We start from the raw sequence: 16,461 nt of genomic DNA, 5'->3' as shown, positions 1-16,461 counted from the left end.
CTCATAAGTGTTTAAACCACATCTTTCTTTAAATGAGATATTTACTCAAAATCTAGCCCAAAGGCTCACTTGGAAACGATGTTCCTTTTTCTTGAAAACTAGCCCTAAGGCTCTTTTGGAATCATAGTTCCTTTCTTTCTCAAATGTAAAAATATTTAGAAACTTCTTTGGGAATACATAGTTCCCTAATAGCTTTTGAGAAATGAACTAAACTTACACTCTTGACTTAACTTGAGTCTTGAGACTCCTTACTTAGCTTGAAACTCTAAGATCTTTGCTTGACTTGACACTTGAGTCTAAAAATGAAGTTAAAACGTTCAATGAAGACTCTTGAAAAGCTTGGAGGACTTGCTTGAACTTACTTCTTAACTTGGCTTAACTTGACTCTAACTTCTCTTTAACTTAATACTAACTTGCCTTGAATTGAACTATGGATTCAAGGTATGTGATCACACATATTTGGATGAGTTCGGGATGTTTAGAAACATTTTGGGGTGTTGGAAACAACTAGAGAACATAGGTATAACACCTAGGAACATGCATGAGAAAGCATGGAAAGAAAGAGGGAACATGGCGTCCTTGGCGCTCTGCAAGGCACGGAGCGCCAGCCCTTGGAGGTCAGAAGCCACCTGCTGGTGCTCTGAGTGGCGCGCCGCCCCAAGGGCTGGACCTCAAAGTCCCCTTTGGGGCGCGCTGGCAGGCGCGACGCGCCAATCCCTTTGCCCAGAAATTTGACTTTTCTCCCTTGTTTTGCCAACTCTAAACCACCCTTCCTTCAAGGGTTTCAGCCCCAAACATTTAGGATCATCAAATCCCTCAACATACAATAGAATACAACTCAAAAACTAACCAGAAACGTGTCCCAATTCATAAGGGACTTCAACAATACCAACAACAACATCAACAACACAACCAACAACTCCAAACAACACAACCAATCTTTTCTCAAATCATAAAATGAGCTTGGTGTGTGGGGGAAAGGATCAACCCACACAAAGAACTCACATACCTTGGTAGGGATCACCCCCGACGATTTCCACGACGAAAACTTGTTGATCTCCTCTTCTTCTCTTCCTCTTCTCCTTCTTCTCTTCTTCTTCTCTTCTTCACTCTCAAGAACCCTAACTTTCTCTCTTTAAAATGGGACAAAATGATCCAAGGATCAGCCCTATACAACAATATAATCCCAAAAGAATTGTCTAGGGAAAAGACTAAAATGCCCTTAAATTTCCGGACGGATTCCTTGTCAACTGCCCAACTTTCAAAGGGTATATCTCACTCATATGAACTCAGAATCAAGCAAACTCCATGGCGTTGGAAAGGTCATTCCACAAGCTTCACAACCATAACTGGAACTACTCCTAACTTATCCTGAACTGGAAGTTATGACTGCTCAAAGTTGGCCAAAAACTCACTGATTTCCACACTTAGCCAAATTTCCAGATTTTTAAATCCTTTCCAAAAATGAAAATTTTCAAATTCCAAGCCTCTTCTTAGCTATTTCAAATTGTCGGATGTTACAAGAATTCAAAGCAGAGGAGGTAAAAAATATATTCTTGTAATTGTTGATGATTTCTCCAAGTACACCTGGAATATGTTTTTGCGGAAAAAGGATGAGACTGCTGGAACTCTGATCACTTTCGCCAAAGCCATCCAATTGAAGATAAATTGCAAGATAGCCAGTATCAGATCTGATCATGGTACAGAGTTTGAAAACTTTATACTTGAAGGGTTTTGCGCAGAAAATGGAATCAGTCATAACATCTCAGCACCAAGAACTCCTTAGCAAAATGGAGTTGTTGAAAGAAAAAACAGAACTCTAGTGGATATTGTTAGAACTATACTGATTGATTCAGAACTTGCAATGAATTTTTGGGCTGAAGCAGTTAATACAGCCTGCTATGTGACAAACAAGTGTCTTATCAGAACAATCATCAAGAAAACACCTTATGAGCTGTTAAATGACAGAAAGCCTTCAATTGCTCATCTCAAGCCATTCAGGTGCAAATGTTTTGTGCTAAAAAATGGAAAGGATCATCTAGGCAAGTTTGATGCCAGAAGTGATGAGGGAGTATTTGTCGGGTACTCATCTACAAGCAAGGCTTACAGGGTGTTCAACAAAAGAACTTTTTGTGTTGAAGAAAGCATGCACGTCAAGTTTGACGAATTGGGTACAAGAAGAGAGAACAATGAGGACTACGAGGTTGAGGAGCTGATGACCAAGCAGCAGGATGATCAGGGCGTAAAAGAGAATGATGTAGAACACTTAAGAGGACCTGGTCCCTCAAATGCATCACAGGAAACAGTGTCTCAAAATCATGAAGAAGATGAAGGTAATTCTGATGCTGACAGAGAAGAAGAGATTACCAGAAAGTCTGGATGGAAACATCAATCTTCACATCCACTAGACAATCTCACTTCTCCACTTGACTCAGGAATTCAAACTAGGTCTAAATCAAGAGATCTAGTTGCACATTCAGCATTCATATCATCCGTTGAACCCAAGAACATTAAGGAAGCTTTAAAGGATGTAGACTGGGTGACTTCAATGCAGGAGGAACTTCATCAGTTTGAGAGAAGCAAGGTGTGGCACTTGGTCCCCAGACCACCTGACAGAACCATTATTGGGACCAGATGGGTCTTCAGAAACAAACTAGATGATCATGGGATCATTACTAGAAATAAGTCAAGACTGGTGGTACAGGGTTACAACCCAGAAGAGGGAATTGATTATGATGAGACATTTGATCCTGTAGCCGAAATGAAAGCCATCAAAATCTTAATAACATTTGTCGCTCATATGGAATTTAAACTGTTCCAAATGGATGTCAAGAGTGCTTTCTTGAATGGGAATCTTAAGGAAGAAGTATATGTCAAGAAGCCTCCAGGCTTTGAAGATGGCCAAATCATGTGCTAAAGTTAGACAAGGCTCTGTATGGGTTAAAACAAGCTCCTAGAGCTTGGTATGAACGACTGTCAAAATTCCTTCTTGCAAATGGGTTCAAAAGAGGTAAAATTGATAATACATTGTTTTTGAAATCCAGAGAAAAGGAGTTGTTGATTGTGCAGGTTTATGTGGATGATATCATTTTTGGAGCCACTACATATTTACTTTGCAAGGAATTCTCTAATCTGATGAGCAGTGAGTTTGAAATGAGCATGATGGGAGAACTCACTTTCTTCTTAGGCTTGCAGATCAAACAAACCGCTCAAGGCACTTCAATATGCCAAGAAAAGTATATCAAAGAGTTGCTCACAAAATTTAATCTTCTTGAGGCAAAGGAGCTGGATACTCTTATGAGCACAAGTGTGAAACTTGATAAATATGAAAATGGTGTGGAGGTAAATCAGACCATGTATAGGGGAATTATTGGGTCACTCCTATACCTCACTGCAAGCAGGCCCGATATAATGTTTAGTGTAGGGATGTGTGCAAGATTTCAAGCAGTACCAAAAGTGTCTCACCTTAAGGAAGCCAAACGTATCTTGAGATACTTGAAGGGAACTCAGGACCTGGTCCTCTTCTACCCTACTGATGACTCTTTTGATCTTATAGGTTATGCTGATGCTGATTATGCAGGTTTTCTTGTTGATCGAAAAAGCACATCAGGCATGGCACACTTCCTGGATCAGCCTTGATTTCACGAGGAACAAAGAAGCAGAATTTCGTGGCATTGTCTACTGCAGTGGCAGAGTATGTGGCTGCTGCATCATGCTGTGCACAATTGTTATGGATTAAGCAGCAGCTGGAAGATTTTGGGGTACTTACAGACACTATTCCTCTCGTCTGCAATAATACTAGTGCCATGAACATGGCCAAAAATTCGGTCCAGCACAAGAGAACAAAGCACATAGATATAAGGCATCACTTCCTAAGAGACAATGTTGAAAAGCAAAATGTGGTGATGAGGTTCTGTAAAACTGAAGACCAGCTGGCATACATCTTTACAAAATCGTTAAGTAAAGATGTCTTCATTAAAAATAGGACGCGGCTAGGGATGCTCAAAATTACCTGACCTTTCGACAGAATTTTTTCCTTATTGATTATGTTAAGGAGGGCAGGTATCTATACTTGTTGTAATGTCTGTCATAAAAGAATTCACTTCTATACCTTAATGCAGGTATACACTCATGGTGTGTCTAGCTGAAGGGAAGGTTTAATCACACAGACAGTTACAAACTGAAAGGAGGACCTGGTCCTCACGAGGTTAGTATCACTTATACTACACTGTCTAAAAGTCAAACATCACTGCCACGTGTCTCTCGCCCATTCATCGCGTCAGTGCAAAACGTCTTGTCGGTTTTAATACCAAAGGTCACCTCCATTGAGACCCGATACCTTTTCTATTTTAATTTTTGTTGGAGAATTTATTTTTAGCTTCTCTCTTTTCCTTTCAAAAATTAATTAATATATTTCTCTAAACCTCTCTCCAAGTTCTTCCTTCTTCTTCTCAAAATGTCTATCACTGAGTCTTCTGAAAACCCTAGCCCTTTCAACTTCCTCGATCCTCCTCCTGAAGAGTCTCTCTCCACCCCTGTCTGTGGTGCTGGCGAAATGGTTGAACCCATCTGCCCGCCGGCCGACATTTTAGTCTCCCTTGTTCTTCACTCCGGAAATACCTTGGTTTGCTCTCCCACTCTGGTCCTATCTAGTGAAAAATCCCCCATTTTAGAAGCACAATCTATGGTAAAACCTAATGAGACTCTAACTGCTGGTGCCGAACTGGTGGCCATTCAAAGCTTAGCCTTTTTAAGAGGTGATGTTCAATCCACTTCTGTGGAGCATGAGTTGGAGTCACCGGATCAGGTCCTTCCCAGAAGTGAGCCTATCTTTGACCAAACACCAAAATCATTTGATGTTGGAAGCGATAAGGAAGAAGAAGAAGAGGTTCCATTAAAATGGCGCTCAAGGGGAATGCGTGGAGCAAACCAATCTCAAATACATGTTTCTGAGTTGGAAGCAGTTAAAGGTACATCTGAGGTTGACTTTGTTGAAAACTCTCCTGAACGAGCAAAGGAGCAATAGAGAAAAGGGAAGGGAAAGTTAGAAATGTCTCACTCTAAAGGAGACAAAAGGAAGTATATTACAAGGAGCGAAGCACAAAAGGTTATGGCAAGTGCTATTGCTGCAAGCAAAGCCCACATAGAAAGAACTAGGAAGAGGAGAAGAGAAGGGCTTAAAACTGAACATCCTGCCTCTACGCCCTTGTCTATTGCGAATAGTGAAAGTGAATCTGAAGATGCTGTCAAGTATGTGGTAAAAAGAGGGAGAGAAGCTGAGGAAGAAAGGATTAAATCAAAGGGAAATCAAAAAGGGGGAAAGAAATCTACTGCAAAAAATGCAAAGGTTAAAAAGTAGACATCTCTTGCACAGGGAGAAACAGGAAGAAAGTAGTCCGAGGAACAACCCGTAAAGAGACCTGTTCCCAAGATTAAAAATCAAATCAAAGAAAAGGATTTGACTAGAAAAGAGCGGGTAGAGAATATGGAGCAACAAAAAGTCTTGAATGGTAGAGTCTTTGACCCTGACATTAACACACTGTTTGGTATGGCCAATTTGGTTGATGCTGTTACCATTCAAGAATCATTTATTTGCACCACCAGTTCCATACTTACACGAACCTGAAGTGCGTGAGTTCTTCTATAAAATGGAACTACTAGAAGGTGGTGGAATCATAACAACAGTCAGGAATGTGGAGATTCATAAGAAACTCTGGGAATTATTCTTAGAGTGCCTATCATGGGAGTTCGAACTATTGAGGGATGCAAACCATCTGGTGATTTCTCGAAGTTTGCTACCAAACGAGGAGATGTCAAACGTGCAGGCCTTCCTAAGAAGTTCCTTAAAGGGGAGTATCAATTGATGTTTGAGTTCATTAACAAAGTAATGGTGCCCAGGACTGAGAAGAGAACAGTAGCCTCTGCTGCCGATCTTTTCCTCATGGAAAAACTTGATGAGCTTGAGGAAATTAATCTCCCTGCAATTATGCTTGAACACATGCATAGAGTAATGACATGGAAGAATGCGAAGCACGGAATTCCTTATGGGTATTTGCTAAACTTTGTCTTTAACCATTTTGAAGTCCCAGTAGAAAGAGGGGTACCTGGCACTACCAAACAAATGTTCAGTATGTCTACTCTACTAGAATGTGAGTGCATTGAGAGACCAGCTAAGGGCAGATCTCATGTGGTAGATGTTTTGGAACAGCAGGCTACTCTTAGGAGGGAGGTAACTGATCTCACCAAGATTCTGAGCGATAAGGAGGTTGAAATCACCAGGCTGAAGTTTGAACTGCAGAAGGCCATTTCCAGGATACCTGGTACCAGTAAGAGTCACGAATTGATTCTCAAAGAATTAAGGGATGAAAACACAATGCTGCTGAAGACAAATGCCTCTCTAAATGAGGACATTAAGTCCCTAAACAAGCAACTGATATAGGCCCATGAGAGTGCAAATGGGCGCATGTTGTTGTTGATGCGTACTTTTAATCCCTCTCCTCCTCTGTCCTAAATGTGTCTTGTTTCTCCTGTTGTTTTTTTTCTTTTCACCTTGTGTCTTTTGTTGTTTTGACTAAACTACAGTGGTCAGTATATATGATATGATGCTTTCTTTTTGTTAAGTGTCTTGTTCATGTGTGATTTAATATTCTCTTTATGCTTACATGCACATGTTCTGTGTGGCCAAAGGCCCTGAATTCTTTAGTGCCTTGCATTTAACTTGAATATGTTTACTACTTCACCTTTTCAATGATGTCAAAAGGGGGAAGCTTTGTTGTGTGGAATAAGGGCACTGAACTAAGGGGGAACTGTGGTTGTTAGGGGCATTGAACTAAGGGGGAACGAATTGTGGTTGTTACTGGTGCACTAACAAAGGGGGAATTTGTTATGTATTTAAATGAATGTTTGTTCCCTCACGGGAGGAGTTATGCAGGTTGTTTGTCATCATCAAAAAGGGGGAAAATGATAAGTGCTAATGCTCCTAGATGTTTTGATGATCTCCTCACAAGTGCAGGGACCTGGTCCTCTGCAAAGTATGAATACTCGTCCAGCTGTCAAAGTGCTGTACAGCTGTAAAATCTGTCTGCGTCAGAAAGTTGGTGAAGCTGCAGAGTACTTCACCAATCAGAAGCAAGGAGGTTGCTTGTACGTTTGGTAATAACTCTTTATGGTATATAATAAACAAGATACAACCATATTACTCATTCATTCAAAGAGAGAAAAATTTCAAGCTTAAAGAACAACAAGGGATCTGATCGATTGCTTCAAGAGCTTTTTGTACCAGCTGTTATTTTGTTTGCTTGTAATAGTTCTGATATTGTAAGATCCGCTTCACTTGTGAAAGAAACGTTTCAAACTTGTTTTAATCATTGTAAGAACTAGGTTAAGGGTAACTTAGGTTCTTTCTCCAAAAGGTCTATATTAATTAGTTAGGATTAGTATAGTGAGCGGTGTTGTATCTGCTCTGGCTCATCTAAGTAATAGGAGGTATTGCTTAGAGTTGGGATTAGTAGGCTAATCTCGGTTTGTAAACTTGCTTTTACTTTTGCTTGGAGAAGATTAGTGAAAGAAGTTTGAAAAGTCCTGGTAGGCCAGGTCATGGTTTTACTCCGTTGAGCAAGGAGGTTTCCACGGAAAGTTGTTGTGCAATCTTTACTTTCAGCACTTTGTTTATTTTCTGTTATTTTAATTGTGCTGAGGACCTGGTCCCATAGAAAATGTGGACGCATACATTCCAACAAGGCAAAAGGCTAGAATCAGTTGGTTTAAAGATGGAGATTGTAATAGCAAGTATTTTCACAGTGTTATTCGAGATAGCAGGAAGAAACTTCACATTCACAGGATCAAGAACCACAATGATAGAGGGATTCAGGGGGAAAACAAAATTGCCAAAGCTGCTATTAGGCATTACAGGAAACTTTTTAATTTGGAGCAGCCTGGTATGAATAACAACTTCCTGGAGTGTCTTCCGAGTGATGATAATGAAGCACTTCACAAAACTCCTATGGAGGAAGAAATCAAAGATGCAATATTCGATATGAGTGCTGACAGCAGTGCATGACCAGATGGCTTCAATGGTGAGTTTTTTCACACTTGTTGGGATATTATTAAATATGATATCTGTGAATTTATTGTTGAATTTTTCTCTGGTAAAAAGCTTACAAAATATTTCACTCACTCTTGTCTGGCCTTGATTCCTAAGGTTGATTCCCCTTCCAATTTCTCTCACCTGAGACCTATTAGTCTAAGCAATCTTTCCAACAAAATTGTTTCCAAAATTTTAGCGAGAAGACTTAATCCTATCCTGTATAGACTCATTTCTGTTAATCAAAATGGCTTTATTACTGGTAGGTTGATTACTGAAAATGTTATGCTTGCTCAAGAAATTGTTCATGGCATGTCCAAACCTAATGTTGGTGGTAATATTGTTACCAAATGAGACATGGCTAAAGCTTATGATAGAATGGACTGAAATTTTCTTAGAAAAGTCTTTAAAAGATTTGGTTTTTCAGACAAATGGATCACTCTTATATGGAATCTTATTTCTAATGTTTGGTACTCCATTTTGATTAATGGCACTAGATATGGCTTCTTCTGATCCTCTATCTCCCTCTATTTTTATTTTGGGTGGAGAGTTTCTTTCCAGAACTCTGAACAATTTGCTCATGACTAATGATAACTTTACTCCTTTTTCCATGCATAAAAGAGGCCCCCAAATCAATCACCTTGCTTATGCTAATGATATTGTTATCTTCAGTAGTGGAAATAGTAAGTCTGTTAAACTTATTATGAAAATTATAGAAGTGTCTCAGGTCAAAGAGTGAACAAGGACAAAAGTTACTTCCTCACTAGCCCTAAAGCTGGTGCTTACAAGATTAATAGAATGAGGAGCTGTGTACTGGTTTCATGGATAAAAACTTCTCTTTTACATACTTGGGTTGCCCCATTTATATAGGGGAAAAAATTCTTACTTTGATGACATGGTCACCAAGGTAGTCAAAAGACTCAACGGCTGGCAGGGTAAGATGCTCACCAATGGTGGAAGAATTGTTCTGATCAAAAGTGTTTTTCAATCTCTTCCTACTTATACTCTCACTTCCCTTAACCCCCTGATATCACTCTTAATCTGTCCATTGGATATCATGGAAGAACTAATTATGTATCTCTAAAGATGAGGGTGGCGTGGACATTAGAAGCTGCATAAATGATATTTCTAAAACATTGTCCATTAAAAGGTGGCGGAGGTTAAGAACTCAACCATCTCTTTGGGCTAAGTTTATGATGGCTAAGTACTGCTTCACAATCCACCCTGTATCTAAATCTTGGATTCGGGGTAATTTGCAAGCTTGGAAATGTTTACTTAAAGCTAGAGATGATGCAGAACACAATATTTGTGGAAGATAAATTGTGGCAATTGTAATATGTGATGGGATAATTGGTGTGAGAAAGGCCCTCTTGCTAAACTATAGCCTGATTGTACATACAATGTTGTGCATTCTGTCAAAGAGTACAGTTCTAATGGTAATTGGAATATGGATATGCTTAAAGATGTGCTCCCTGATAATATAGTTCATCACATTGGTAACATCTCAATCGGGGATGAGAATCACTCTGATTATGTTATATGGAACCTTACTCAAGATGGCCTTTATTCTAACATCTCTGCTTGGCAAAGCATAAGAGAGGTTAGACAGAAAAACCTCTTTTTAGGCAACGTATGACATAAAAATCTCCCTTTCAAAATATCCTTTTTCACTTGGAGAGTAATCTTTAAAAAAATCACCTTATGATGAAGTCCTTCACAAGTTTGGAAAACGTTTAGTTTCTAATTGTATGTGTTGTACAACTCTAGTTCTATGTGAATCCTTGCAGCAGTTTTCAGTAATAGTGATATGGCCAAATACATAGGGAAATTTTTTGGAAACTCCCTTGGAATTAATCACCGAGGGGGGATGTTCAAAGAATTTTCAGAGTTTGATGGAACTTAAGCACCACCAACAGTGTATAGAGTATGATGCAACAAATTACCGCTATTTGCATTTCTTGGGAAATCTGGAAAAGCTGGACAACTTGTAAATATGGCGGTATAAAAAATTTGTTACTTAAAGTATGGAGGTGCATATCCCGTGGAATATCAAGGCAGCCACTTCCACTGCCTTTCCAAACTGTGGCACTACAGGTACATGGGCTTAATTTTGTGCAAGAATTGAAAGGTATAAACCTATTGTGAGATGGAGACAAGTCAGGTGGATGAAACCTGAGATAGGTAAGATCAAAGCCAACAAAGATGGGAGCTTCATCAACGAAAACTCTAGAGTTGGTATAGGAGGAATCATTAGGGATGCTACTGGTAACCTTATCATGGCATTCTCAGTCCCTGCTCGACCAACAATCAAGCTGAAGCTATGGCAGCATTATATGTTACCAGATGGTGCAAGCAAGCTGGATACAACAAATATGACTTGGAACTTAATTCTATGTTACTGGCCAACATGATCAAAGATAAGGATACCAAAAATTTGAAGCCGGAAGGAATTATTCGAGACATTGGCCAGACCATGAATGGGGCAGAAGTAAATGTTTCCCACTGCTATAGGGAAGCCAACCAAATAACTTACTTCTTTGCTAAACAAGCCTCCTCAAGTGGAAGTGGTACTTTTTATTATTCTTTTCGTCAATTTCCTAAAGAGGTGAAGGGACTATTTCTATTAGATAAGTGGCAACTTCCTAGCAGAAGGAGAAGATACGACAAACGTAATTTTTTTGTTAGTTGAACCAGTGTATCTTGCTTATAGTATGAAAGTCTATGTCATCATAGTCTTTCTGTTAATTGTTTAGTTTATCTTCGTTGTTCTTTATCAGAGGTTAGGTCCATGTCCCCCTCTGCTTTTGTAACTCTTTGGATGATATAGACATGGTAGGGGTCATGCCTAATCCCCCACACCGTTAAGGTGATGGCTTAATTTTATTTTTTTAAAAAAAGCAATCACCAACTGAATACTAAAAATATACAGGAAGCAAAGTGTACAAACAGCCAATTAAAAGGGCCACCATTTGGCTCACTTAAATCGAAGGAACATTCCTAAACTTCGCAAAGAGCTATAGTTGATTGTCAATAGGTCGCAAATTAGGTAACAGAGAAAGATAGTCTACTTTTTTCACTAATCTTGAAGTTTCAGCTAAAGCTCAATTCCTTCGGCAGATCAGAAACTAATCACTCCTTACTCTTTTCCGCAGGAGACTCAACGTCACTATCCACAGCAGCCACTGCACACTCATGAGAACTGCTTCCACTTGATGCATCCCCCTGCCTATAAATGTTGCCCATTGGTGGTGGATACACAAAATAACCATGGTGATGAACCATTGGAAAATTAGGAGGCAGGTGATTGGGCATGAGGCTGTAGCCTGAAGCTGGATTAACCATTGGGCGCTTCAACGGCAAAGGATCTCCTCTCACGGATCCACGCTCACCACCATCCAACTCACGATAACGCTGCAAGTACAAAGTCAAGGGTTCAACGTAGTCATCAAAACCAAGTGCGTTCATGGCCCAAAGCAAGTCTTCAGCAGTGATTGTCTTGCGCTGCTCAAGCTTGCAACGATCGTTAGCTTCGCCTGTTACAAAGCTTATGAACTCAGAGACACATTCTTGGATAACCAGTTTGGATTCATCAGCTATCTTGGCTTGGGGAGGAAGGATCTTGCGCATGTTTCTGACCACATTGGCTATTGGCATGAAGCGGTCTTGCTCCCGAATGGTGCATTCAGAATCTTTTTCATTGGCAGCAATTTCCTGGTTGAGATGAGAAGGCAGCTCCGTGCTTCTCTCCATATCTTAATTTCACACAACAACAAAGCATCAGAGTGAAATGAAAAAGAAGTGTAGTATATAAAATAAAATATTCATCTAATTTCATCACAACTAGCTAGGCTTTTGTAGTACAAATGTCCAATTAAACATTAGTAAATCACATTTGCTATTAACTAACTTTTCAGGTATTGAAGCAATTACAGAACTAATGGCGCGCACATATATATGTTTCACTAATTATTAGCTGGATATGAGAGTAGTACTACTGTAAGACGGCACTATGAATTGTGGACAATATTCATGTAAACACCAAAAGCACATATTATTTCAACAAAAGAGATGGCCAGTGTGAATACAGACTAATTAAAGTAATATAAAACGCTTCATGTATAGTTTTCGTCATCTTTCTTATTTTGTCTGATCTTCAACTAACTCTGGCATTTATCAAACCATCCAAATTCACTTCTGATCAAACGCCTTTTTATTTTACCATCAATGTGATATAGGAATAAGACAAAATTGTATCGTAACGGACACTACATGACTACCCACTGTTTTCATAAACTCTATATTTGTAGTACTAGTTGTTCTTAAAGTTATATGCAATGCTTCTTAAACTTTGGATAAATAAATGCTTGTCAGATTTTAATTATTTTCTTAAAATGACTATTTGTTCTGATGATAAATTTGTTATGTATTTTAATTTTATGGCAAAAGCAGAGAGTAATAAAAATAAAACTTGTCTAATTTGTGTAATACAACTTGCTTGTTTTCAAATTTGCTAGCTTTAGACGGTTTCTTTCTCACTCTCTTTTTATTAATTGTTTTCCACTTGTTCCCCTTCTGTCTTAAAAGTATCAAAATAAAACCAGAAATTGCCGTGTCGATCACCATTACCATGAATTGATCTATTGATCTTTGATATACAAACAACTAGCTTTGCAATTATGTATATGGAAAAAAAATGCATATATATTCCCTAGATAATTAAAGACGGGTGTTTAGTAGATGACGATACAACAAGCTAATAAATGTATACAAGTTGCAGCTCTCCATCTAAAGAAGATAATGAAAAATTCAGAAGAATGAATGAAAATAATTAGCTCTCCTGAAAAAAAAAAGTATCCTTTTTGCTATCTTTTTGGGGGCTAGTACTGTGTGTGCTTCAACATTTATAAAGCTTCACAAATATATGAATATTCAACAAACCTAGTATATATAATTTCACAAGTGGTGTCTGAAAGAGTGATGTGTATGCATTTGTAGCCCTACCTTCTTGTGAAGGTAGAGAGATTATTCTTAACAGACGCTCGGCTCGAGTAAGCATATAAAAATCAATTGTACAAAACAGATACAAAGTTTCATGAATGTTCCATGGAGAAGGGGAATGCATTTGTAAAAGTAAAATAGAAGTTAGGTAGCATACCAGGGGAAGGGGAACGGGCAGGGGTTGGTTGCGGGGATCTGCGATAGCTATGAAATCCTCCATTTCCTGAACCAACACTATTACCATTAGCCATCTCTCTGTGCAGATATGTATCTCTCTCTAAATATATAAAGTGGCTCTTGGCAAGTGATATTTATAGCTACAATATTTAGGAGAAAGGGGGGGACACATAGCAGTAGGGCGTAATGAATGTGGTAAAGGTATTCGCCCGGATAAATAGGTTTTCATAGTTGGGCAAATGAGAATCGACCGAAAACAACATAGTTATATACTACTACTTCCTCAACCGAAAATAAGTGTAATTTTAGCTCATTTGACGTCCATTAAGGAAAATAATAAATTGAAGGTATAGTTTATTAAGCTATCTTTATTTATTAGATGTTCTTGAGAATTGACTACTATTAAGGAGTAGTTCTTTAATACAAAAGTATAGTTGGAAAAACATACAAATTTTTGCCTTGAATTCCTACGATATTTTGGGAAAATTTATTGTTGGCTAAAGTGACACTTATTTTGGGAAAGAGGGAGTATATGTTACTACCAGTTTAATTTTCAGCCATTTGGCCATTTAAAAACCACCCAAAAACAAATAAAACCCCGAATATGTCTGAATAGCAACTTTGTAACCATTTGTGAAATTTACCAACACTGAATGCAAACTTTTATCATCCACAATAGAAACATCTTACATATGACAAAGCAAATCTGACTATAAATGGGACAACATCAAACACATAAAATAAGTAAATTTTGTGGCAACTTCCAATTCAGTTTAAGTATGACATCAACACACTTTTAAAGAAGAAGTCGTACGTAATACGCCACTGGGAAAACAGGTTGTAAATGAAGCTTAGCAGATCCCTCAAATTTTCCTTAAAGTTTATGGGATTGCCTAATTTCTCGCACTGTTCAATGATCATCCTCACAAGTTTTGGAGAACGAGAAAATAGGACTCTTATTAAGTACATTCCAGTACTTGATCCCTTGAATTTCCGCAACCTCACTGTTTGAATCAATCTCATAGCTTCATTCACATGGTCTTTTTCCATTGATAAGTAAGATAACAGTTCCGTTCTCTGACTCAATGTCTCATCAATCTGAAGACAAAGTCTCTTAATAGTCGACCTACATTACCAAAATTAAAGATATAAAGTGTAACAATAAAACTTAATGGCAATATGAAAGTTTTAAAGATTTCGAATAAATAAAGAAAGGTGTTTATACATAGGACTGTCTTTATTAGGTATGGTATGTCTTACCTTTACAACCTCGTCTATTTCAATTTCGTAAAAGTTAGGAGAAGTCCTAAGCAGGCAAACTACACAAGAAATTTACTTTCAACTGAAATCTTAAAGTCACAAATTTTCAGGCTTTGCAGTTTTAGTGACTGGCACATCAACCGAGCAATGTGTCTGAAACAAAAGATGCCAAAAAATGAATTATGGAGTGTTGGTTCAAACAGCAACGAAAATAAAATGAGGCAGCATAATTTTGTTACCTCTAGGGATGATCCATTCAAGCAAAGATGCTTAATGATTCTAAAGATTGGGTTCACATTAAAACACTCAAATGTAATGTTATTGCTGCTAAGGATAGATAAGTTCTCAAGTACTTGGAGAAACCAAATAAACGGAATCAATATCAACACAAAATCTCAACTCCAAAATCTTGAGCATTAACTGATTAAGTGTTTTTTTTAATCCTATAGTACAGGCAATTGCAGAATCCTTGAACTGAAGACTAACATGATTGGGGAATTGAGTACCAACATGCTTAAGGATACATCTCGATAGCTTCAAATATGTCAATGTTTCACAAGTAAATATGCTATCAGGCAACACATACTTTTCATCATTGGCCATATCTAGATTAAGCTTCTAGATACCATAATTTGAGACAAAGATGTCTATCCCGGAGAGAAGATGCAATCCCAGAATATTTTCAGTATGTTAAGCATGAGAATTTTATGAATTATGCTAGCAGCATATAAGATACATACTTAAAAAACAGGGGATCAAACACAAGATTAGGTTGTGTAGACCATAACAGCCTCTAATGTTTTGATAAGATTCTAGCTCTTGCAGCGTATTTGATGGGCATTAGCTCTAGTACTCTATATAGTGTGTCAGTTGGTAATTCAGAAATAATAGATAAGGGTCAACTATATGATTCGTCATTACATTTTTTTTCTTTGATCTTCAAAATTCGGGGATTGTCACTACATTTAACTGACCATGAAAAGTTGAAAACAAATAATTACTGCCATAAGATTGTAGTTTATCTTCTTTAGTTATATCCTACATTGTTACAGTGATGTGCTTTTTATACGTCAGTGAGTTTGAATAAAGGGTATATTGGTACTGGACTAATGTAGCAGTCGGTAACAGACCCTCTAATATAGATATTAACAGTAAGCCTGTTTGCACCTGAGTTAATTCATTAGAAGAACTGAATGGGATGAAGAATCAGTCGTATATGTCACGCCCCGAGCCAACACCCTGGGCGGGACCGGCACCCGGAGACCATTTCTGGCCCCAAGCGAACCCTTGGCCTGGCTTTCTTAACTCAGCGGAAACCTAACTCAACAGAATAACTCAAAGAAATGCAATATTTCGAAACAACTTAACTTATTAAATATGGCCACAGAGGCAACTCGAATCTCAAAATAGAATATTTACATATATATATAGATGAGAGACTCAAAACTAACTGACTGACTGCCTGTCTATGAAGCCTCTAAAATACTGAGATGGATGTTGGGACAGACCCCGCAATATCCTAATAGAACAAAAACTAAGAACACAAAATGATTGAGCCCTTCAGAAAGCAAAGAGGCTCACCACTGACTCTGGAGTGCTCAGCTGGATCAACGACGTGCAGGATGCTGATATGGGGTACCTGAATCTGCATCATCAGATGATGCAGGCCAACTGGCATCAGTACATGGAATGTACGAGTATGCGAGCTGGAAAGCTAAGCAACATAGGCTAGAAGGAAATCTGGAAGAAACTGAAATAGCTTACCTGGCTCAACTCAACTCAACCTGACTGACTTCTTTCAATATAAGGCAATTTAAAACAAGTGCGATATAAAGAAAGACTGTTTAAAACATGCTATAACCTCTGTATGTATACAAGATACAATAAGCCTGAAATGTATATAGAAATACAATGAACTGATGTATATAAAAATACAATAACTG

At 38.3% G+C, this 16,461-nt stretch overlaps 2 protein-coding genes across 3 annotated transcripts in view; both read right to left on the bottom strand.

The window, feature by feature from the left end:
• Positions 1-16,461, bottom strand: part of LOC125867603 (uncharacterized protein At4g28440) — a 162,608-nt gene that overhangs the window by 121,236 nt on the left and 24,911 nt on the right. The gene's annotated exons all lie outside the window — the stretch shown is intronic.
• The window catches only part of LOC125867599 (nuclear transcription factor Y subunit B-1-like), a 38,474-nt gene continuing 33,004 nt past the window's right edge, over positions 10,992-16,461 (bottom strand). Inside the window, exons 1-4 of one of the 2 annotated variants that reach the window (XM_049548150.1) lie at positions 14,519-14,645; positions 14,236-14,384; positions 13,239-13,304; positions 10,992-11,835 (exon numbers count right to left, since the gene is read on the bottom strand). In XM_049548150.1, the coding sequence (XP_049404107.1) occupies positions 11,213-11,835; positions 13,239-13,304; positions 14,236-14,308 (762 nt within the window). In that variant the 5' untranslated portion in view covers positions 14,309-14,384; positions 14,519-14,645 and the 3' untranslated portion in view covers positions 10,992-11,212. Of the gene's footprint in view, positions 11,836-13,238; positions 13,305-14,235; positions 14,385-14,518; positions 14,646-16,461 lie in introns of those variants that run through there. The other variant, XM_049548151.1, reaches the window with a different exon arrangement.

This window comes from Solanum stenotomum, chromosome 6 (genome assembly GCF_019186545.1).
Source record: "Solanum stenotomum isolate F172 chromosome 6, ASM1918654v1, whole genome shotgun sequence".
NCBI classification, from domain to species: Eukaryota; Viridiplantae; Streptophyta; class Magnoliopsida; order Solanales; family Solanaceae; genus Solanum; species Solanum stenotomum.
This window is presented reverse-complemented; position numbering and strand designations above follow the sequence as displayed.